Below are 24197 nucleotides of genomic sequence, written 5' to 3'. Positions count from 1 at the left end.
TTCCCATTACATTGTGAGCTTACTTTATTTGCACACAAATAAACAAGCTAAGTTGAACTTTATAATGGAAATGTATCCTACAGCTGCACAGACTTAATGCTAACTGCACTAAACTTATCATACAGATATTTCTTCACTTAAAAAACATATATATATTCCCCCATTATTTATATATATATGTGTGTATATATATAAATAAATAAGGAAACTACATACAAATACAATGGAAAAATACATTCAAAAGCTTTTTATAAAACTTGGCACAATATTATTTTGACTGTAATAAAAATATTTATAAGAGAAAGACAGATGCACGGAGAAACACAAATACCTAACGTCTAGTGCTTTGTCTAAATCCTGAAAATAAAATTTAGTCTTTGGTATTGCTAAACAAAGTTAAGTTGCAAGCATCTACAGTCCCAGCTTACAGCCTCTGCTCCACCCTCTCTGATTGTGTTACCACCACTTTGCACAGACTTTGCTGGCTGCAAGTTTCCATAATAATTTGCAAACAGGCAGAGAAGCAAAACCAGCTAAATGTGTAGTGTCTTCTTTCAAGGGCTCAATCCAACCTTCATTAAATTCAGTGGAAAATATTCTATTGCCTTATTCAGGCTGAAGGTTATACGAAATATTTAAATTGATTTGCTGTCAACGCGATGGTCACCCACCAGTGAAAAATAATTATAACCATGTAACAAACCATAGAACTGCCCCTCTGGCATTCTCCTCATTTTCCCCTTCCCAGTGGGAAAAGTCATGACCAGCAGCGAGGGAGACGATCCAGTGGTCATGGGTAACTAAACCCTGAGCACACAGTAGAAGTTGCCCCGGAGGTTTTCCATCCAGCGTGTGAAATGCAGTAATGCTGCAACAGCTTCAGTATGGAAATTTAGATTGAACTTGGTCTCAGCAGGAGCTGAAATATATCCAAGCAGTGGCTGCAGATGCATCCATCCCATAAGCCCAGCATGAAACCCAGGAATATCCTTGTTTCAACAGCAGCTGGGGTTCATAACACAGAGCAGAAGAATTTTTCTGTATAAGCCACAAATGCACAACATCCATCTGCATTTTTTCCCTGAAAGGTAAAAGCTTTTTGTCCATCTATTTTATCTTCACACCACATAAAAGCAAAACATTTTAAGAAAGGCACATGGCTCTTTGAAGCAGTAAGGGAAATGCACACCACAGTCTGATTCTCTAGGCAACTTCTATTATGGATATACCTTTTCATTTGACCTGTCTTATATCCAACCTGGGGCAAAACTAGACCAACAGAGAGGCAGCTTCCACAGTGATACCCTTTTATCTGTAGCTAAATCAAATCAACCTTTCAGTAAAAGTCTCTTTTCTACACATTTCTGGATCAATGCAATACAGGACATTTTGGGGGAAAAGCAGAACACAGCAGAGAAAATGAAAAATAAGTGCCTACAGGGTTAGTTATTGACATATGTCACAATTGTTGGCTTCTGATACCCATCCTCCCCACCCAAACAAAGATGTATGGTAACCTTGTTAATATCAAAATTCTAGCCAGTGATATTTTTAGTGGCAGAACCATAGATCCAATCAATAGTATCTGAAAATGTTCCTAGAGACACTGCGTATCAAAAAAAATTCAGGTTACATCTGCTGACTGAATGCATGCCCTTGTTATAAAATGCACAGGTTTTGGTGGATTATTCAAACAAGTTCTGGTTACTGAACTGTCTCTGATTCCTCAAGAAGTGCTGTGTAATTTGTGTAACTTGATTTTAAGCAAGAAACAAGATAGAACTGATGCCTACGAGTCTCTATAAATGTTCCAGAAGGAAAAATGATCAGAAATCCTTGTCCCAGCCTGAAAGTTCATCTGGAGGGCTTCCCACTTCAGGCGGATAGCTGTCAAAGTAGCTGTAATCAGTCGGTCCAGACAACTAGGACATTGAAAACACAAACAAAAGGTTGTTTCAGAAAATAACTTTTGAAAATGTTCTCTATTGATTTATGCATAATTTTTGTTGCTCCCAACGTGGAAATGAAAGGCTAATATGATACAGATGACTTCTTTCAGTAGATGAAATTCCTCATTCTTTAAAAGAAATACCTCCAATAATTATGTTGTACAACAGAACAGTGGCATTAGCCTTCTTATACAAAAGGACTTCCTAAATATGATCAAATCCTAGATTTCACCCAAAGCCCTGTCAATTCAGTAAGAAAACTGGGCCACACTATACAGTTTTGGTTCAATTTTGCATAAGATCAAATCTATGCTCACAGGGATAGCTACTCAAAGCAGTCCTCAGAATTGCTTTTAGTTTCAAATTGAGATTAAAGTGGGTTTCAAATGCTTTACCCTTAGTCTTTTTTCATTTTAGGGCAAAAACAAATAGGCCATTTAAAACAGGGAGCTTACTCAAGGATGTGTTGTAACTCAATAATAAGAGCACACAGAAATTTGTACTCTTCACAGTAATATGAACAATGCATCTTAATAATATGCCTATTACCAAGGGAGATATATTTTTTCAATATTAGTTTCTGACCAAACACCATTTGTTCTAGTAATGGTGAAAATATGATGCAAAGTATACAGACAGAATAATATTTCCATTATTTAACTGAAGTTACGCATTGCTCCCTGTCTCTCTCTCTCTTTCATTCAATTTTCACAAAAAATGTTGAAATGTAATAATTCAAATGTGTCTTTGGGAAATTTTGCTATGTCCATCAGTTCTTTGTAGCCAAGCTGTGTTAGTAAAGCATTATGATAGTGAAAGCCAAAGCCAATACCTCTCTTTTTAAAGGCGACGTTAATTTCCTCACTTTCAGACTATCCCAGTTAAAACCACTCAACCACCTGATTGAAAAGAGAGGAAAGATAGACAGGGAGAGACCAAAAGAGAAAGACAGGTTGTTTTCTGACGTTATACCACAAAGAGCTGAAAATCACGTGAACAAGGGCTATAAGAAGCTTTTTTCTTGCCAATTCCTGTAACAACACAGTTAGAAGGAGGAATCTCGAGGACTGTCATTGTCATACAAGGCAGGGACAGCCTCAGGACCACCAGGCATTTGGCACTTCTGCACAGAGGAGGTGCAGAGACAGGCAGGTTAATATGCACAGAAATACAGCCATGCAGAGGCTTGTGTGTCTCTGTGGAATTCCACCTTTTTTACAGCATGAGAAGAGGGAGACAAGCAGAAAAATCAAAGAGCTTCTTTCCCCAAGCACGAACTGTAGGGCTTAGAAACAACTCGGATAAGAAGAGAAAGCAGAAAATGTTTAATTTACAGAGGACTTCCTTCGTTAGAAGAAAGACATGCATTAGAAAAATTCATTATGAGAAAGACTTTCTTTGTTACAAGTAAGAGGACAAAACCCCAGAATTATTGCTCTGGAGCTCCTAACTACTCATTCTTAAGAAACAAATGTTGAAGGGTCAGGAGGTCTGAGAGGTCGATGCTGAACTAGCATTGATTTCTCTGAGAACTGAATTAAACGCCTACATCAACAGCCTGCAGCAAAACCAGTGAAAAATAAGATTTCTAGATAATCATGCTGAGGATTTATGTTCATATTGTTGCTTGCTATAGCTGCAAATATACTCAATAGCAATAGAGATCTCTATTTATGAGTTTACCTGGATGGGTCCCAACATATTAAAAATATTTCAAATTAAACCCCGAATTTTCTTCTTGGAAGTCTCTTTTGCTTACCTGTGCTTCTTGATGTCATTTATTCCATTCCTCAAATTGCCTAATCTTTCTGTGGGGTTTTGCCTTAAAAAAAAAAAAAAAAAAAAGAGAGAAAGAATAAGGATAAGGATTTATAAAATATTGCTCTTTTAAAAAGAGCACTTACAGGTCCTAACTACTTGCATTTAAGAGTTGCAAGGGGTGGAGCTTGCACAAAACCTGTGGCCTCATGAAGAGGCATAATGAGGTGTTGCTCATTGGTCCTTTCTTCTGAGGATGAAGAAACCTTCTAGAAAGCCAAAACAGTGTCACTCAGCTGTGAGAAGCAGCAGAGGGAAATCAGCTGGCTGAGTTTTAGTTGCACATCGTTTTTTTTTCCTGGCCAGCAGGTCTGAGTTACAAAAGGAGGCAGATCAAAATTTACAGCTACAAAGATCCTTCCAATCATCGTACACAAGAATGCTGAATACTGTTCCTGGTGCCACGGGTGAAATCCCACAGGAGCTGGGAATCCAAAGTCAGTGCCACCAGCCAGAGGTTGTGCAGGCCACTAAGTTAGGCTGGCCCTTTTGAAATGCCACCTTCTGCACATTTTCAAAAGGACTTAATCCAGTCTTCAAGTGCCCTATGTTTTCTGTAGAATCTATATGCCTAAGTAATTTTGAAAGCTTTATTTTGAAGCTTTCATTTTGAAAGTAATTTTTGAAAGTTTTTTAAACAATGTGCTTGATTTGAAAATCAAATTCCTTAGCTCTTTCCTCAGCCCCCACTTAATTAATTTTCCCAGATATGTGTTTCAGACAAAATTCCCAGCTATAGAGAAAGCCCAGAGCCTCTGCTGCCTCTGCAGACTCAGAGGTGTGACACACTCAGGGGCATGTAATGCATACTGAATATAATCAGAATGGACCATGCTGTGCATAACAATTCCAAATGAAGTTGTCAGGAATTCAATGCTTGAGTCTGAGTCCTAAAAGTACTCAATCTATCTACACTCAGGCTTTGCCCCGAACCGCCCGTCCTACCTGCACAGTCTGCGGATCAAATCCTCAGGTCTCCTTGTTATTATTTTAGGAAAATCCAGCTTTTCAATGCCTTTGAGAATCAAATTATATGTCATCATTTGATCAGCCCCAGAGAATGGTGGGCTAGAAAAAGAAAGCAACACTGATAAATGGAACACCTGGCAAGAGCAGGTGTGGCCAGTACTTTTCAAAGCAAATATTTGAGAATATAGAAAAAAATATAGGAAAAAAGCCCACCTTCCTACTTCTACAACCCTCACCCTTTCAGCCTGTCTAGGATATTAGAAAGGCTTGAAGTTGAGAAGCTTCCCATAGGTACAGGTAAAATGCATGACCACCTGTGTCCCTCTAAGCTAGCCCTGCCTCTAGCCTAACTCAGCGAAGCTTCCACATTGTATTGCCACTGAGCATTCCCAAAGAGTTGTCATGGAACTGTGCAGGGAGGCAAAGAGCGAGCCCTGCTTACAATCACCCACCCCACTGCACCCCATCACCCACTAATGGGGAAGAGAACAGTCTGTTGTCACTTGTTCCTCACAGGAAACATTATCAGCAGCTACAGGAGCCAATTATAGCTTGTGCCTGTAGCCTACTTTTGTCAGTGGCATTTCTGAAATGATGGAAGGTAAGACATGCATAAGCGGCAAAAAGAAGTATCCTATTGCAAGGCTGCCTAAAAATAACCTTGGAAAGGTTTCTGAAAACAAACAAACTAGGTGAGAACTTTGAGTAGGAGGCACTTACCTGCCAGTGAGGAGTTCATACACAAGAATCCCAAGGGACCAAAAATCCACACTGAAGTCATGGCCTTTACTCAGAATGACTTCAGGGGCAACATACTCAGGGGTTCCACAAAACGTCCAGGTTTTCTGCCCTGATCCAATCTTCTTTGCAAATCCAAAATCAACCTGATCAAAATCAACACATGCTGCATAATGCAGAGGAGTTTTGCCCTGGGAAGCCTTAAGGTCTTAATTGCTTCCTCATCTCCTGCAAAAATCCCAGAGCTGCTAGTTTACAGCTAGAGCAACAACACAGTGTAGCTTTGAAGGTAATTCCAACTGAAGTAATTGGATTACTGAATGTTATAAAACAGACCAATTTATCATCACAAGTAATTTTCTGAATTATTTTCCTTTTGGGGAGAACAACCCATGATTTCCTTGAGGACATGAGATGTCCCTGGAAAGAGTGGGTTGCTCGCTGTCCTAGGAACGGATATTTCAAGTTCTCTGAAGGGTATTCTCGTTGCACTTCTCATGGTCACAGTAAAGCATGGCAGGAGTTCTTTACTCTGTTCCCTCTCTACAAAGACAGGGAACCTGGGATTGCAAATTGAATCAATGAATGTTGAACCTATGATTGCTTGAGGCTGGACAGGGAGGTAATTCTGCACCTGGGAAATGTAGTTTCTGTCCTTACATTAAAACTAGCTGCTGGGACAATCTTTTTCTTTCGTTGTTTATGCTGTGGCAAGAGCTCTCAGAGGCTGCAAATCCCCATTTTGTCTGTGGCTTGCAGAGGCTTTGCAATCCCTTTGTTTCTCATTGCGCAACAAGAAGCCTGCCCTCTTTACTGCTGAAGCACAAGAGTTATTAAACTCCAGGATCCTGGTTCTATAATTATGTGCTGTCTATTTACATCCCCCCTGCAAAGAAACAGGATACAGGCACAAAAGGATAACATTACAATGGATTACATCTTACCAGTTTTATATATCCTTCAGCATCCAAAATTAAGTTTTCTGGCTTCAGGTCTCTGTAGATAATTCCTATTTGATGTAGATAGTCAAAAGCCTCTGTCACACACCCAACACAAAACTTGGTGGTGAATTCATCAAAGCTGCCTCTGGAACAAAAATAATTACAATGAAGTTCTAAAAAGGCCTCAGTTATTAACCAGATAATATATAACACCCAGAATATTAACCAAACTGAAACAAACATCTTTTCATTGGACATCTTTTCATCTCCTTGAATGGAGAGCCTACTCAGTAGCCACATGGGGCTGACTGGTGACTTTAAAGGGCAGGGTTGTGCTGTGTTTGCAGTTACCTGTCTCTCAGCAAGCTCCACAATTCCCCTCCAAGGCAAGCCTCCAGGAGCATGTACACATACTTGTTATCCTTGAATGTGCGGTACAGTCTGTGGAGACAGACAGCGGCAATTTAGGGAAAGCAAAATAAAAAGCGAGACTTGCAGTGTCTTTCCTCCAGAACTCATGTGTGCCAAACCTCATTCCTAATAGTGCTGCCCAGGGGGTCAGCTGGGGGACAACCTGCAGGGAAACCTTATGGCTGACTTACTTTACAATGAATGGAGAACATATCTGCTCGAGGATTTTCTTCTCAGAATAAATATGCTCCTGTTGTTTGGTGTCCACTACGTGTTTCTTCTTTATACATTTCATTGCAAAAGCCATATTCTCATTTTTCACTTTAACCTGTGAATACAAGTGATGAAAACACATGAGGCAAGGAAACGATGTTTTACTAAATCGTTCTCAATAGATACACTGATACCCATCTTTTTCAACACAGCACAGGACTGAAATTGATGGCCGCAACAAGGGACAAATTCCAGATTTTCTGCAGAACTGTTATGTATGATTTTAAGCCAAGCATCAGATATTTTAGTTTCCCAGTCCCCACTTGTAAAGTGAAATGTTCCCTCTGTTCATTTTTTATATAGAAAATAGCAGCAGCTTGGATAGGTACTACATATTGCAATGAGTTTATATCACAGTGGGTCCCAATTTCAATTTAAGATTTCTAATCACCAGCATAATACAAAAGAACAAAAGGGAGAGGCAGTTTAGGAAGAATGTTTACAAATGATTTTGCATTACACAGAAATATTATCCAATATGCAATAAAAAGATGGAAGTTAAAACAGGGCCTCTTGGAAATGAAGGAAGCAGCTATCTGCGTTCTATAACTGGATGAGAATTCAATTTTTAGTTTAGTATTCAGGTGCTGCTGTAGAATTCCAATGTGGAACTTTTTTTGTGAAGCATGAATCAGAATGAAACAGTTGATGGTCTAACTACTGTAAAGAATTATTGACTTCACTAAAAGCACAAAGTCCCCTTTAATTTACCATTACCTTCAGCAGCCTGCACAAAAAGCATTCAGGTTTTTGTCAGATGTTTGCTGCTCAGCCAGAGGTGAGTGGGACTTAAGGCTTTGGGCTAATGAATCTTGTGGTATCCCAGAAGCACAGCTGTTCATGCTATTGAATATGACTCAAAAGAGCCATTGCAAATTGTTGGAAATTTCCCAGTCAACCCAGCTCAGAGATAGCTCACGCTGGCTGTGGTTGCTGTGGGGCGTACAGAAGCAGTTCTGACAGCACAGACTACGTGGTGCCGTTCAGACTGCTTCAGGTCCAGGCAGATTCCTGGAAAAAGGCCTGCCATTCAGGGGACATAACACAGGCAGGCACATCTGTAAACTCCACATGCACAGGCTGATGACTATGTCTAGTGACCGGGAAGATACTTTTAACAACAGGAGTTGAAGGCACACAAGAATGGATTTGCTTCTTTAAACACCCAAGTCCTGAAATACTTTTTAACTATGCATTGCTTTATGTAGAATTATTTCTGCCTGAGGGGCACAAGCATGCAGAATAGAAAATCCTTCACATTATTCAGTGGCTAAATCAATCATCCAAGACAGAGAACTATGTGAATAATCTTGAAACAATCTCTTACAAGCTCAACCCTTCCGAACCCACCAACACCCAGAGTTGTGACAACTTCTAAATTCTGGAATGGGGAAGGAGGGAACTGGGCTACTTTCTCCTTCAGCTCTATCATCTCCAAAGACACCTCTTTGGTCAACTGTCCACAGAAGGATCTTCCTCTGCATTAAGAAAATTAACATAGGTTAGTGCTCTTCCTTGCCATCACTTTTAATGATCCTATATAAAGGACAGGAAGGGAAATGGAAAAGGAGGAAAGAGGAGGAGGAAAGGAGAAGGAGGAAAGGAAAGCTTTATTTTCTAACAGAATCTTATTTTCTGCAGAAGCACTTTCTCTCTGGACATCCTATGGAAGTAAATTAGAAGAAAAATGCTACTGAAATTCACTGAGTAGAATCGACAGTAATTTTAGCAAGAGCTGATCCCTGGTGAGATTCCTGTTGATGTGGTCAGCTGCAAAATTTGGGCACTCCAAGCTGGAGAAGCAATGCTTGAAGGACTGTGTACCAGTTCCAGTTGAATTATCAGAAATAAGAAAGCAGCTGTATTTCTAAACAGAGGAAAAACATACTCTGCCAATCTTCCAGTAGTACTCAGACTGAAATTGGAGGCACAAAAACTGAAAGTGTGGCCCAAAGCTGAAAGCAGACATCAACACCATCAGTGCTACACCAAAACATTAAAAATAAACTGTTTCTTTTATGTCTGCTTCTTTCTTTTTGAAGTGACACTTAGTTTTTTGCACAGTAATACAGTTCCTTAACTCAAACAGGAGTTAAAGTTGGCCTTCAGGGGTTTTACAAAAGAACTTACAATCAAAGTGCAAAATCTACTTGAGTGCAACGTCACTTTTTTTTTCTGTGCTCAGTTTTCCACGTATAGAGTGAATTCTTGTTTGGGAGTCAATACACTGAGATTCTATGTAATTTTTGTATCAGAAAAGTTTCTTGGACTCCATGAGCATATCCAGACAGTGACTGCTGTCATTCCCAGGGGTCCATCTCCTTCAACTACCATCCATGATTTTACTTACATATCTATCACTCTTTTTTGTGATTACCTACTATAGGTGCAACAAACAAATGATCTGACTTACTTTGCATGTCGCTTTTCATCAGCCTGGGTCAGATTAGCCACATAACCTTCCAGGTAAGTTTGCAGCTCCTCATAAGTTCCAACTGTTTGATTAAATGTCCTAAAAACACAAAGGAAACATCATAAACTGCTGAACATTTAAGTCATGACCTAGCTGGAGTTGGTTGATACTCAAGGATCGCTTCCTCCAGGCTCAAGAAATGATCAAGAAATCTGGCAAAGGGGGCAAGAGACCCATGTGGAGAAATAATTACTCAAGCTTAAACAGGAAACACCTAGGAGGTGGAAGCTGGGTCAGGCTGCTTGGAATAATATAGAGAGGTTATCAGGGTAAATATAACTGAGACAAGGAAGGCTGAAGCCCATCTGGAATTAATCTGACCAAGGATGTCAAGGACAAGAAGGGCTTTTTTAAATACATCAGTAACAAAAGGAAAACCAAGGATAATGTGGGCCCATTACTAAACGGAGCAGGGACTCTGGTAACGGAGGACACAGTGAAGGCAGAGTTACTGAATGCCCTCTTTGCATTGGTCTTCACTGACAAGGACAGGCCTCAGGAACCTCTGACCCAGGAGACCAGGAGAAACATCACCACTACAAGGAGGGAAAGAAAAGAGTAGCTCTGAACTACTCTCAAGCTTCTGTGCACTGGCACCTGCTGTCAGCCTCTCTTCATTAGCATTCCTAAAGCACAACCACTCGTTCAGGATTCATTTAAAGAAACATTGTGGTTTTGCCTACAGTGAAGTCACATGAACCCACTGAAAGTCATGTTAACCTACTGAAAGAGGATGCAAATCTTTTATTAAAGTGTAATGTACTTACTCTCTGTCTATAACGAGGCACTCCACGTTGTACTCATCTGCAATAACGTTTGCTGATCTGACGTCATCGCTGAGAATTGAAAGGCATTAGGAGAATTCAGAAGCATATCAAAATCCTCAAAGTACCTCACACTGCACTCATGGAGGGCCACAGCTGCTCTAGGTGAAACTCCTCAAAAGCCTCTGGAGCCTGTACCTGGATTAGTGCTGCTGAACCAAATACAAAATTATTGCATTTTACTAGTCTTTATTATGGTCTAGCACAGTGGTTTTTCCAGTTTCAGTAGAGTTTCGATCATGACATCCTTTGGCAGCCTTCCAAGGAATTAGGGTGAGATGTAATTATCACTACATCAAGATTTACTACTTATTTCTAATATAATCCTTGGATATAAAACATTCCCAAACCCAAACTATTCCCTACTCAATCATCCACGTAAATACGTACTATGTGACCCCTTCTCTCCATTTCTTACTGCCATGGGCAATGGAAACAAGAGCTCATTCCAGTCATGATGGACCTTATCGATTCTGAAATCATCTGGCACAAGTTCTCACCACAGTTTTTACAGTATAAGCAATAAGCCACAATGCAGAGGGCCAGAATTTGACTTCTAGAGGGAAAACCAAAGGCAGATGCCAACTTTCACGTTCTCTCTGCAGCCCCTCCAAACATTAACACAAATTGGGTCACTACCTTTGTCTACTGACTTTACAATCAAAAGAAAGATAATATTCAAAACAACCATGAGCTGTAGAATCTGACACTCGGTGATGTAACAGTTGAAATCCTACACATCATGAATCAGACAGTGTGAACGAACCTAATGAGAGCCTTTTCTCCAAAGTAATCTCCTTTGTGTAGATTTTTAATCACTTGAGGCTGTGAATGGTCTGCAGTACTCTGGGTAACTATCACCTGCAAAGTACAAGAACAAAAATTTAGTAAGGTAAAGTTTCGAAGTATTCCATGATTTTCTTCCTTTTCTGTGTATTTCAGAAATGTCTTAAACTCAGTAATGCTGCAGAAAGAGTTACAGATATATGTAGTTACCCCCTCCTCTCAAAAATTAAACCCAAACATTCCCTGACACCTCCCTGATTTTTGCTGAGAAGAAGGAATATATTCATTATTGGCAACCCCTCAACATTTTCTCCTCATACCTTTTGAAATAGAGCAGAATAAGTCACATTTTAATGAAAGACTAAGAAATGCTTCAGTTCCCACAGTGGGCAGATGTCATATGAGCTTCTTGTCTTCTCAGCTAAATAGACAGCATTCCAGAAGCATTAAATAACATTTATCCTCATGAAACTCTGCTTCCACAATAGCACATTCTGCTGATGCCTGTGTTAGCAAAAACAAAACTAGAATATCTACAGACACAGAGATGTATTGGAAATCCTCCTGGAAGTCTACTGAGTAAAATTCTCCTGATTTAATTCTTTAGGGTCCTATGTCAGCCTCCAAGGTACTAGCTGAGGGATAAAGGCTGCTGCCTTGCTCCTCTGGAACTAACAAATGAAAGGATTCTGAGACACCTCAAAGGCCATTCTCCATTAAGCCTGGGACACCATTACTTCTTAGACTTCTCACAAGTCTATGTTTTGCCCATTAGATATTGCACCATCCAGGAGAAGATGTAGGGTCAAATCTCATTTACAAAAAAATTGACTCTACATCTCTGCTGCAGAGTCAAGAGGCCTCAGGACACAATTTAATTACATTGTAATTAGCACAGTATAACATGGGTTCATTGTGAATGGAAAATTAGGCTCCCTGAACCTCTGAAACGCTGCTCCAGGCTTTTATCACGGTATTGTGAACTAAAAAGCATGGGCAAAAACCCTCTGCACCACTTTTACTGAACACCACACCCCTCAAGGCAGCTTTTGAGATGCAAGTGTTTGTACATGTTACTCTGTAAGCGAGGTTTATTATGCCTTACCCTTCCTTTTGCTATTATAAAGAAGGTGTTTCCTTCTTCTCCTTCCCGAATAACGTAATCTCCCTTCACATAGTACTCCTGTTGGGGGGCAAGTGAGAGACCATATTGTCCAGTAAATCCTTGAAAGGTTACTATGCAGAGTTCTTAGCACATGTGGATGTTCCATTGATGTTTAACTTGCTATTTATGTTTAACCTTCATGCCTCCATGCAAAAAGAATAAAGAGTTACCACTGCCCTTGGGAAAAAAATATCCCAGCTATGATTATATATCAAGCCCTTACCTTCAAAGGTTCCTGGCAAATGCAGCCCTAAGGCACACAGATATTTGGCTGGATTCATGTGCTGGGGACCTAATGCCTTCTTCCCTTACATTTTGCAGTGTATGTGGTCCAAGGAATATGAAAGTATTACATATCCACATCACAAACAGGTAATTTGATTACCAAAAGAGTCCTGGAGAACAACTTTGTACTTAATCTTAATAAAGGATGGATTATAAATCCTCTTATCTACTTGCTTGACTCATTTGATGAGAAAAATATAACTTACTTCTATGTCACTAAATGTTATTACTTCCTGCAAACCTGAAATTCAACTCTGATTACTCCAAAACCACTCTCATATTAAAAAAGCTTGGTTGTTTTTTATTTTTGCTGATTTATTTTTCTTTGTTATTTTGAAAGCTTACTGAATACTATTTAGAAAAACTTAACAACATCTTACCACTTCCAGACAGTCCATGATCTTGGTTAATTTATCTTCAGGTAAGTTTTTCAGCAGGGACACACTTCCGGAAAACAGAAATACAAAACAACAACAAAAAAAAGCCCCACAAAGTAGTTATCATTAACACCTTTTTTATGATCTCTTCTCATCTGTACAATTTTTACAGTCACACTTTATAAGTAGTTAAACTGGTGGTGAACACAATATACAACTAAATCTTAAGGTTCAGGCATTCTCATCTTGGTTTTGAGATAAACAAAACTTGCACAACTTAGAAATGTGGCAAACATTGGTCAGTTTTTAAATCAACTTTGTATTTCAGGAGGGGAAGGACTTCAGTGGGCATGTGGATTGATTTCAAAAGAATCCAGCAATTACAAACCCAAGACATTATAGCAATTCAAGAATATATTTTCAAGTGCACTGCAGAGACTGCAAAATCAGACAAAGCTAATAATTTCAGTACTCTTTGGACAACTATTGAAAGAGAAGACAATTACAGTGATAACTCGGTGAACTTGCTGGTAAGAATAAAAAAAACCTCCCACCTTGATCACTTGGACTTGTAAAAGTTAGAAAATTATAGAAATTTCTATCTATTTAGGCTCAGCAAAGAAGTGTGTATAGAAATCAAAGGTGGAAAGGGATGTGAAAATACACAAGACATTCTATGCATGGCCAGGCTTGGTATCTTGATTTAAAGGCATAACAGAATGATCATTCTCTGTTAAAAAGAAAATATTACATCAGCTAATTATGGTTTGGAACCTCTAACTTCACCATCTTCCTAAGGAGAAGTGTGACACCACTCTCAGTGTTCCCTGCAGGAGAGAATTATTCTGCTCTGCAGATATCCTAGTAATTTATGTTGGAATTAGTTCATAAGTTGAGAGACATGCAGATCTTGTATTCAAGTCTCCAAAGGATAAGGAATATTCCTCTATCTACTCCAGCAGCTAACTAACTAGTCGTTGGAGTATTTACTTAACTTTATTTATTACATTGTTTCAAATTCTAAACTGGTAACTTTCCTATACAGTTACTCTATTACTTAAATGCATTCAAGCACCTACTGAAGTTCCCTAGTGTAATGCAGGAGAAAAACAGTGAAAATGGGAAAAACTTACGAATCTTTAAAGAAAAAAAACCCCAAACATTCAAGCTTTTGAGGCCGTATTTGCATGAAGAGCACCTTTTTCTCTCTGTTTACAGCACAGGCACAGTATTGTTGTGCACCTTAGTAAGCAGCACAAAGCAGTATTAGAAATAGAAATGGATCATATTTACCTTCTAAGGAAGTTTCTGTATTGCTCTTGTCTGGTCTGTGCAGTTACTCTCATGATATTTTGAAACACTTCTCTGTCCAATGCCCATGTTTTAACGTTAGTGATTGCTTCAAGAAAACAAAAAAGAAGAACAAAATCAGCAATGTTTTCAAATTATTTGATGGATGATATTACAGCATCAGGCCATGGTACAAGACAGACTAGCTATTTTACAAGGCCCAAGGCCAAATTTTAAAATATCCAGCACCTATTGTAATCAGACTTTTAAAAGAATTCAATTCCCACTTAAATAAAGCTCACTAAAGTAAGGAATAGATTTCCAAATGGTTCCTTCGTGGAGCATCTTCCAGAGGCTGAACAGCCTTGAAAATGATAGGGCTGAACACTTGGGAAGATCTACCCTAATCACAGCCAGTCATTGTACTCAAAAGCTGCAAACTGCAAAGAAGCTGATTTGAAAGAAACAAGAACGTGGTTGGTTTTCCAAAACCTATGATGTTAAATGCTGTGGCTTGGATCTAACTCTAATTCAGATTATATGCAAATGTTTGTGAGATATGCATGAAGATAGAAATAACAGAGGTCAAGAAATACATTTAATTTCATTTAATCCTGTGCTTCACAGGTTTTTCTTCAATGTATCCATTTTATAAGGCAAAAACCATTATTTTTTTTTAAAAGATAATAAAATTATTAATACAGTAAGCAGGCACAGGATTCAGCATCAAAGATGGAAACCACTAAGCAGCCTTTGAGTGCAATCATCGACAGAACAGAACATGTTGCACTTCTAATTTTTTTTAAGCAAAAGGTGATTCTATTAAATTTAATCTCTTCTTTTAATGCTACACCCTATCCAGCAGTTTTCCTTCTGCCCTAAGAAAGAACAAAACTGTGTTTCCTGCGAGATAAAATTTACAGAAAAATTTAGGGAAATTGATTTCCTCCATTTATCATCAACATAAAATCATTTTTACAGGGAAGAAAAGTGCCAGGTTTAAAATGATGCACAGTCATTCATCCTTGTACACAATATACACATATGCACTGCCATTTACCAAAATAGATAAAAAAATATTTTTGGATGCTGGATGGGAGAACAAAGGTGTCACTTTGGTTTTATTTTTCTCCTAGATGACATCTTCCAGTTTACTTTGCACGAAGAAAACACTGCAAGTATCCAGCCTATTGCAAATGTATTTCCTGTACTTAACTAAATGAAGCAGTTATAGAGTTAAAAAAACACCTGAAATCTCAAAGATGAGATTAAAAAAAAGAGAGAAATTCAGAACCATAGGGGTAAATCACACTGCCAATTTCAAATACAGCTACTGCCTGTGAAGATGCTGCTGAGTAGCAGCAGCCACTGAAATGCTGTTTGGATAAAATCCTTCATTTGTGAGTTTTCAAAGACTGCAGGAAAAGGGTGTCAGGAGATCCAGCATCAAGAAAGGGTTTTCACATGTTTGTTTACTATTCATGCTCAGTTATGGCATTGTACTGCTCTTCCTCCACAACAAGGATCACAGGAAAGCTATTGGGGAGGGGTGGATTTCTGCAGTGATTTCAAGTATTCAAATACCTTTTCTTGTCCATAATTGGACAAATCTTGTCCTACCTCAAAACCAATTAATGCTAACAAAGGTCTAAAGCAGCTTGACATCTTATTATGCAGAAACACTACTTTATAATGCTAATACTATACAGCAGGCAAAAAAGAAAAATAGGGAACATATTCAATTAGAACAGCATGCTAGTAAGAAAAATAATCACATTACTGATGCTGTTCTGTTTATCAGGCAGCAACAAAAACAGATTACATGTAATAACTTCCATCTGCACAGCCAGCAATGATTAAGTGCCTAAACTGGGTGCAGGAAGAAAGACCGAAAGCTTTTACAGCAAACAACTTCTTGTTTTATTCCATTTGCTCCTTTCTAAGTCAACATGAACTCTTCATACTTACTGGCGGCACAAAGTCCCTGCAGATTTCGACAAGAACAGAAATTAGTCTTTAAACACAAGTAATATTTATGGAATGGTGGAGAGTGGAAAAATTGTGAACTTAACCATATTTAGTCACTTACTTGTTTGTCACAGAGCAATTATGGCATGTTGGAAAGGGAATCAGAGTATTCAATGGATGAACACCCTGTCTTATACAGGAAGAGAGATATTTGTATCAGAGCAACACTTAACAACTCCATCCTGGTCAGTCACCAAACTGCCAGCTGCAAATGGATCTAGGCAAGACTCAGCAACAGAATGATGACACTAAAACAAATACAAAAGCAACTAATTCCTGCATAATTTATTTCCTCTTGAATTAGACTGTATCTGCTCTACTAAAAACACCATGGTTCTAATACGCCTTCAGACTCTGTAATTTCATCCTCAGGGTTGCATTTGACACAAGAACATAAGAACCAAAGACCATCACCTCTGCTAAAGCATCCAAAATTAAAGCACAATCCTCCCCTAGTACTTAGTATGCTACAGATCAGGCTAACCAGCACAATTTGGAGGTGCCTAATTGTTTATCAAGGGTTATGCCAGGGATGGAATTATATTCACAGCATTGTATTATTTGAGTTCCCAAGCAGAAGTAACTTATGGAAGGAATATGTGAGTTTACTGTAGATAACCAAGACATGAAAATATCTATTAAATGAAAACTTCAAGGAAACTCTGGATATAATAGGGATCTCACAAAAAATACATAGTTTTCATTTTGAGTGATGTTGTTGTAAATAACCTCAGGTACCTTTCACAGAAGCTGTCCGTGTGCAGTTGTATAAAATGGCCAGTTCACCAAATGCTGTCCACACAGGTATTGAGGAGAGTAGTTTATTCTGCTGAAAGACTTCCAGACTTCCCTCTGTCAAAAATCATCAGGATAATAGGTATTAAACCTGTGCTCAGCTGCACAGAGTGAATGGAAAACAAATCAATATATTCCTGACTTTGCTGCTCCCTGGAACACAGGAATGGGAGCAATGATGCAAAAAGTGCTTTGAAACACAGGTACAAACCAGTAAAGACTTATTTTTTAAGGTGTTCTGCTAATTTAAAGATGTGCTCTGGAAGGGAGGGTCATTCTAAATCCTGATGGGATAAACCTTTGTTACAACAAGCCACTCACTAGTGGTTCAGGTGCTCTAGTGTGGTGTAAAGAGAAAAGTCTTAAAATAATGATCACAGGAGAAATTACTCATGGTTTGTCTCTTCATACACAGGCACGAGTATATATGTGCAGGATGCAAAGGAGAGGGCAGAAAAATTAAAACCACATTAAACCTTCCTTCAAGAAGTGGCTCTTGAGCCTCACCAGCAAAAGGCAAAGAAAGTCTGAACTTCTTCACAGGTTATGGCTCCAGAAAACCTTCCCTTAAACATGTTATGAAAGTTGTGCCCTTTTCTCTCCAAGGCACACACCATTTCCTCAAGAAAGGCCTAATGTGCCAGCAAAAGTTCCAGGTGCACATTTCCTTTCTCATATTTCATCTGTTTTCAAAATTTTATCATTTTATCTCACAAGAATAGGACCACCCCATCACAAATCCAGCCTCCTCTTTTCTCCTGTAACATTTATGTTTTCCTAGCACAGTTACCATCATTTTTTTCCAACTAACCCATCCATATGAAGCCAGAAAATGAGCTTTCCAACATATACCAGTTTGCTCCCGCTTACGTATTCCTACCTCAACAGAACATACTCCTTACAGTATGAGCTCCAATGCATGAGAGTCTCTGGGCCTCTTAGTGACCCAAAATTAATGAAATATGCAAATTAATCACAAATACAGGTTTGGGGGTTTTTTTGTTTGTTTTTGTTTTGTTTTTTTAATGATGAAATAACTTATTGCTGATAGGAGCAAATTCCAGGTGTTAAACTTGGGGTCCACTATAGCTGATCAGCAATTTGAGGCACAGTAGCAGTCAGCACAAATGACTGCAGACTTGTTGGCATTATTTTAGGAAAGTCTTTTATCCTAAAGCTTTTTGTTTGCTTTGTTGTTTTGTTGGGTTTTTTTGGTTTTTTTCAGAAAAAATCGAGCAGGTCTTTTCTTTTGTAAAAAAAGACAACCTCTCAGCTTTGAGAACAGTAAATGCAGACCTCATGTTTCAATTTCCCAAACACAGAAAACTGGTATCTTATAAATGTTGAAAAGTAAGTTTATTTCAGGATTGGCTTCACCACTGAGCAGTTCTCAGTATTTTAAATAATACCTGTTCGTCCTCTGGAGAGGAAAGGGTTGGCTACACCTACAACAGAAAGAAATTCCTGGCCTCTGGGCTTTCAGAAATGAAAAAGGTCATGAGAAAACACTAAATCAAGAGTCATGTTTCCAAGGTGCTTTTTATTGCTCTCACTCTGTTTCATAAAAGTCACAGGTAAAACTTGCATTGCCCTCCGCAGAGACAAATTATTTAGGAGCACAAACACCCTCACTGCGAATTCCTGCAAAACCTTCTAAACCCCTTTCGTGTTTCTTGCACTTGTGTGTTGTACCAGTAAGCAATATTCACCTTTGAGCACAAAAATGTGGTTGCCTGGTTCTCCCTGTCTGATGACGTAGCTGCCTTGCTGGAACGTCCTCTCATACATACATTCCACCATGTCTCGTGTCTGGTGAGGCTCCAGTCTCTTCAAGAACTGGTTTTTATTCAGGGCATCTGTGATAAGCTTCTTCTCACTGGTTGCAAACAAAAACCCACAAAATTTAAAATACCCAGTATGGCTGGGGTACGTTATTCACCAAACATTCATGCCTCCCAAGAGGATTCCTCTCATTGCTAACACACTGCTCTGCCTGCCTTGTCCAGACCTTGTGCGATGGTAGCGTGGTTAGTGTTCCCGATGTTGACAAAGGCAAAACCCTGGCAAGATTTCTGAGGCATTTAAGGCCTCTTCTTGTTTGTATTCATAAAGCAATGCAAGGTTGTCATCAAAACTAGGTTATGTGGGAAAAATCTCCTGAGGACAATCCAGGAATGAACAAACCTAAGGCACCTAAATACATTTACATTGATACTAGCCATGTAATGACTGAAAATAAGTGAAGGCGATGAGATGAAGCAGGAAAATAAAACCAAGTAGCTATGGTGAGGACTGTGTTTAGAAATAGGGATCATAACTTAGCTTCCGCTGAAAGCAATAGGGTTATTGGAATATAAGCTCTAACTTAGTTTTCAGCTAAAACCAACCTTGCTAATTTGATTCACCCTGGCCTGCATCACGTACACAATTCTGCAATAAAATACAGTAATTGCATATAACCCAATAGGTAAAATGAGCACAAAGGCTTCCTATAGAATAGGAGACTATGCTTCTAAAACTTTCATTAAAACCATTCATGCTGAGATACTCCAAACAGAAGTATGGCACTCAAAACCCTGCCATATGAATAGCAAAAAATTATGCCATTTGTTTTACAATTATTTCTAAAAGGGACCGGTGACACTCTGGACTCAATGCAGATTCAAGAGCACAGCATGGAGCTTCCCCTCCTTCTGAGAGAGCTCCTTTCAGAGCTGTGTAGCAACACTGTGGAGTTACCTTGTGCAGAAGTGGGGCTGCATTAAGTCCTTTCTATGTAAAGGAGAGGCAGCTACTGACACCAGCAACTCCAAACACCCCTATGGACACTGTCAGGATAAAGGATCAGTATTTACTAATTACAGTGGACAGAATTGTGTAGACAGTGAAGGTTATGCTTTGTTCTTACATGTCTGAACTCTCTGAACTTGACCTACTACAGTATTTAGAGTCCAGATAAGGAAACCAAATGTTTGGACCTTTCAGCATTTGGCTGTCTCAACAACAAGGTGATGGTGTCTTAGTGCATGTGTATCACAGGCTTATCTAACTCAGAGGCATAGCAATGCACAGCAGCACAGCTTTGTGGTGATTTTTTTGGCATATGTCTGCTTCCAAAGTATTTGGAAGATCAAATAATACTTTGGCCACTACAACATCAAAAAATGATGTGCATTACGTTTGGATTGCTTAAGCTGCAATACTTGCTTTGGTTCTGGCTGCTGCACTTTGCTAATCCACTGGCTCTTCTCCTGGTTTTACTCCTCACTGCTGTTGCAATTCTGTCTCTGAAAGCACCCTAGAAAACCATGTGGTGGACTGCAGCACAAGGATTGTGCCAAGGAGAAGACAGGTTACAAACAGAACGCTCCTAAAACAATGATTTAAGCTACCGAGGTACTTGTGATAAAATATTAATGCAGTTCCCCTTACTCTGGAAAAACACTGCTAGCTGAAGTTCTCAGCTCTTTATGGTGACTCAGGCAGCCTTTCTGATTCATGAGGCACCCTCTAAGGTGCAGTGCTGGACATGATGGATGAGAAAACAAGTCTCATAACTCTCAGGTCTACTATGGTACAGACTCAGATATGCCATGAATAATAAAGCTCCCCACAAATCTGAGGCACTTAAGTGACTGGCTGAAGTCCAGGTAGAGTCTGGCTACCACCACAGACTCTCAGGTTATGTCTACACTGCAAGGTAAAAGAGGGTCTAAGTTAAGCTTAAGGATACCAGTCTGATACCTCTGTCTGCAAGGTCAGCTGTGGCCACAGATATTTCTGGGTCTGTCAGAGTCTAGAAAGTGTAATTGGATTCAAAGAGGAACGAGGAAAATTCAGTTCCTGCACCATGACCCTCAGAAGCTGGAGGGCAGGAGGAAGGTGGCAATAAAGCTAAATCCCAAAAAATCGGTAAGATTCTCATCTAAAATACAGAGGCTACCCACCACTCTTCATCTGAAACCTGTGGGACACAGATGATCCTTGGTTAAAGTTACACACAAACTCAACCAGCGTCTATCACAGCTGCAAAGCCTAAATGAAAAAGATGAATACTTTAATCCTGATTTATCATGAGGAGAGGATATAATTGTGATGAAAGTAATAACCTTGTAACACAAGCATAGAAGCCCTCTGAAATGAGCTCACCTGGAATCCTTTCGGACTGTTGCTTTTTCAAGGGAAAACATAGTTTGCCTGCTCGAATCACACAGTCGTGTTGTTGGCTCTGCAGATACACCTTCCTTGGCTCCTCTCCTCCTATCAGCAGAAACTTTAAATGGAGAAGGCTGAAGAAAGTGCTCTCCTTGAGTCCTAACAACATCCTGCAGCTTGTTCAACTGTATGCACTTGCTCTGAAGCTCCTTGGTGAGTTCTGCTATGACCTTCGTCTGCATAGCCAGCTGTGACTGAAGCTCAGCAACATGGCTTTGACTCTCTTGCAACTGCTGATCTTTTCTCTTCAGCTCCTTTTCCAGTTCAAGTACCTTGCTGCAGAGGACATCAGCTTGCCCATTGATCACATTGATGCCTAGGCATGGGTCCATCAGAAACTTGTGGCTGGCAGCACAGCCAATAGCAAGGTTTGCCACATGCCTATTTGGCTGCCTCAGGTGCTTGGGTTTCACTAATCCATTCCCCATTTTGTCCAGAGACCTAGGTGAGAAAGTAAATTTGCAGTTTTATTTCATTCCCGAAGAAAAAATAAAATCGTAGAATGGTGAGCAGTGAATTTAGTAACTAGCTGGCAGCTGAATTTGCTGTATGCAACTGTAGTAAACACAGCTGATTGCTTTCATCCTCTCCAGTCCTGCAAGTCAGCAGAGTAAAGGGCAAAGAGAAGAGGTAGGGAATGGTGGTAGAAACAAAGCAAAAGATCTCATGGCTACTACTCAATTTTTGTGAGTTTAAGAGATGTGTAAGCTGCTATCAGCCTAACAAAGACAAAACAAACAGCAGGAAGGAGAAAAGCTTGTGCTTGACTGTTGAAGCAAGAAAACTGTTAGAAGCAAAAAATAAAAGTTGGATCACTTCCTCACTGAGGAATAATTATTGTGCACACAGACTAATTTAACCAGTGGGTACATACCTGCCTGGCATAAAGGATATGTGATTAGTAAGCATATGTGTTAACACACAGGCAGCTGGCATCATTTCTGCAGCTCACTTACTCATCTAAAATTGGCTTATATTTTTTAGCGTAACAGGTGCTACTACTGTCAAGGAACAATTATCTTTTTATGGGGCATTACCCCCTTCCATTGGCTACTCACGAAAAGTGACCAGGAAAAAAAAAAAGTTCTGGGCTCCTGTCAGAGCACCTATGCCTCAAACAAGCACTTGTTGCAACCAACAGCCTTCAGTAGATTTGCAGTGACCCACCTTCTTCCTTGGACACAATCTTTGGCATATTTCATTGGATCATTTTAAGAGGAACAAGGAATCATGCTGCTGTTGTGGTCAGGCATCAGCAGGCCCGAAGTAGCTGTTTGTCTGCCCCATGGATGAAGGAGACCTTTTTCAGGCTGAATCCCAAGTGATGTGGATTAAGATAATCTCTTCTACTGTTTTATTGAAACTGGATATGGACATGTCCTTGACAAGGTATGTTGATGAAATGACAAGTTGGGAAGCTTCAGCAATTTGCTTTTACTTGTTAGTATAATCATACTTTTAACAGATGCACAGTTCTGTTCTGGTTTACAGCCTTCAGTGGGTCAGAACTGAAATAGCTGACAGGGTACCTCACATTCCAAATCTAGTTTTCTTTAAAATAGTCTTTCTTCTCAGCTCTGTCTTGCTTATTGTGACTTTAAATAATATTTTTCATTTGTGCCAGTTTCACAGATGCATTTTGACAGCTGGTGCTTCAGCCTGTTAACAGGGTAGTATGTCAGAAATGAAGGCAAATCTGTACTGCACAGAAGGATTTAAACAAATTGCACACAAGGGTACCGAACCAAATAACTCTGAAGAGGGACCTGTGTGTCACTGCACATGGCTTAACCAAAAATCTTACCTCAGCATGCAACTGTATTTAAAAACGACCCCAAACAACAACCAACATAAACTAAAAGTTACAATATAGAGAGGAAATTATGGGAAACACATCATAGCACTGTAACAGTCTCTGCTACGATATGCAGTGGCAGTCACTGCATTTCAAATAAAAGATATCCAACACACTTTGAAATTATATAGGGCAGAGCGACTGCCCCAGGGCACAGAAAAACCTACTGTTTGGATTGTATCCAGAAACAGAGCAGGTTTACTGTGTGATGACTGGAGTTCATAATCTATCAAACACACTAGAGTGTTAGAAGCTTCTGTCTTCCCATTGTATATGCACAGTCAGTTGTCAGTGGACAATGGAACAAGCAGTCGGATCTGACAGATCCCTCTTTCCACATGGTGCCCTTTACTGGCCACTTGTGTAGGAAACTCATGTATGTGGCAGGAATCAATAAAAGACTGGCAGATGATTTTGGTAATTCAACATTGCAGTAGTCAATTCCAGCAGGAAACTTAAAGCCTTGCTCCTCCGAGGTTTGACCAGCTTTACCCACAGCTCAGGAGACAAAAGGCAAACCAGTGCATTGCACCGTGTTTGCTACAGGGCACCTCACACGCTCCTTCGAGGTCGCTGGACAGACGGGGCCAGGGACCGGACAGACCCAAAACCTGCCCGGGAGCGACGGAGGTGTCCGCGCCCGCCGCGGGATGCGCCGGGGATGCTCCGGGGATGCTCCGGGGATGCAGCACCAGCCGAAACCGGGTCCGTCGCAGGCCCGCACGGTGTCGGCGCTGCCGGGCCAGCACCCCCGCCCAGCCCGCGCCCCGCCGGGACCCGGCATAGCCCCGGGAGGCCGCAGATCCCCCACGCTCCCCGGCCCCGGCCTTCCCCGGCCCCCGCCCTCACCTGCGTGCCCGGCTGGCCCCGGAGCCAGGGCGGGCTGGCGGCGGCAGGGACGGAGCGCTGCTCCCGCGGAGCCGGGCTGGGCACGAACCCGCTCCCGCTGCCCGTCACGGGCGGCCGGGGATGCGGCGGGGCGGGAGAGGGGGCGGCGGTGCTCGC

The 24197-nt window shown here is 40.3% G+C and overlaps 1 protein-coding gene across 5 annotated transcripts; it reads right to left on the bottom strand.

Moving 5' to 3' along the window:
- Positions 1-24197, bottom strand: PRKG2 (protein kinase cGMP-dependent 2). Of its 5 annotated transcripts, XM_032109828.1 has the most exons (20): positions 24042-24193; positions 21272-21778; positions 18832-18998; positions 17066-17179; positions 14303-14408; positions 13013-13076; positions 12288-12365; positions 11163-11257; positions 10340-10408; positions 9513-9611; positions 8427-8577; positions 7018-7154; positions 6767-6856; positions 6419-6560; positions 5457-5620; positions 4713-4835; positions 3709-3771; positions 2782-2848; positions 1794-1922; positions 993-1081 (listed from the first exon to the last, which is right to left on the bottom strand). In XM_032109828.1, the coding sequence occupies exons 2-19, from the start codon at positions 21763-21765 to the stop codon at positions 1827-1829; spliced, it is 2319 nt and encodes a 772-aa protein (XP_031965719.1). In that variant the 5' UTR covers positions 21766-21778; positions 24042-24193; the 3' UTR covers positions 993-1081; positions 1794-1826. The 5 variants fall into 5 exon arrangements, with proteins under 5 accessions (XP_031965713.1, XP_031965717.1, XP_031965718.1 ...); XM_032109822.1 differs by lacking the exon at positions 2782-2848 and having other exon boundaries at positions 1-1081; positions 24042-24196; XM_032109827.1 differs by having other exon boundaries at positions 989-1922.

Source organism: Corvus moneduloides, chromosome 5 (assembly GCF_009650955.1).
Source record: "Corvus moneduloides isolate bCorMon1 chromosome 5, bCorMon1.pri, whole genome shotgun sequence".
NCBI classification, from domain to species: domain Eukaryota; kingdom Metazoa; phylum Chordata; class Aves; order Passeriformes; family Corvidae; genus Corvus; species Corvus moneduloides.
This window is presented reverse-complemented; position numbering and strand designations above follow the sequence as displayed.

Excerpts from the sequence above, each read along its gene's own strand:
- PRKG2 (XM_032109822.1), bottom strand. The coding sequence starts at position 21,765 with ATGGGGAATGGATTAGTGAAACCCAAGCACCTGAGGCAGCCAAATAGG. Across the intron at positions 14,409-17,065 it reads ACGGACAGCTTCTGTGAAAG|CAATCACTAACGTTAAAACA; the intron begins GTACCTGAGGTT and ends GTTTTCTTGAAG. Across the intron at positions 7,155-8,426 it reads GGTTCGGAAGGGTTGAGCTT|GTTAAAGTGAAAAATGAGAA; the intron begins GTAAGAGATTGT and ends TTGTATTCACAG.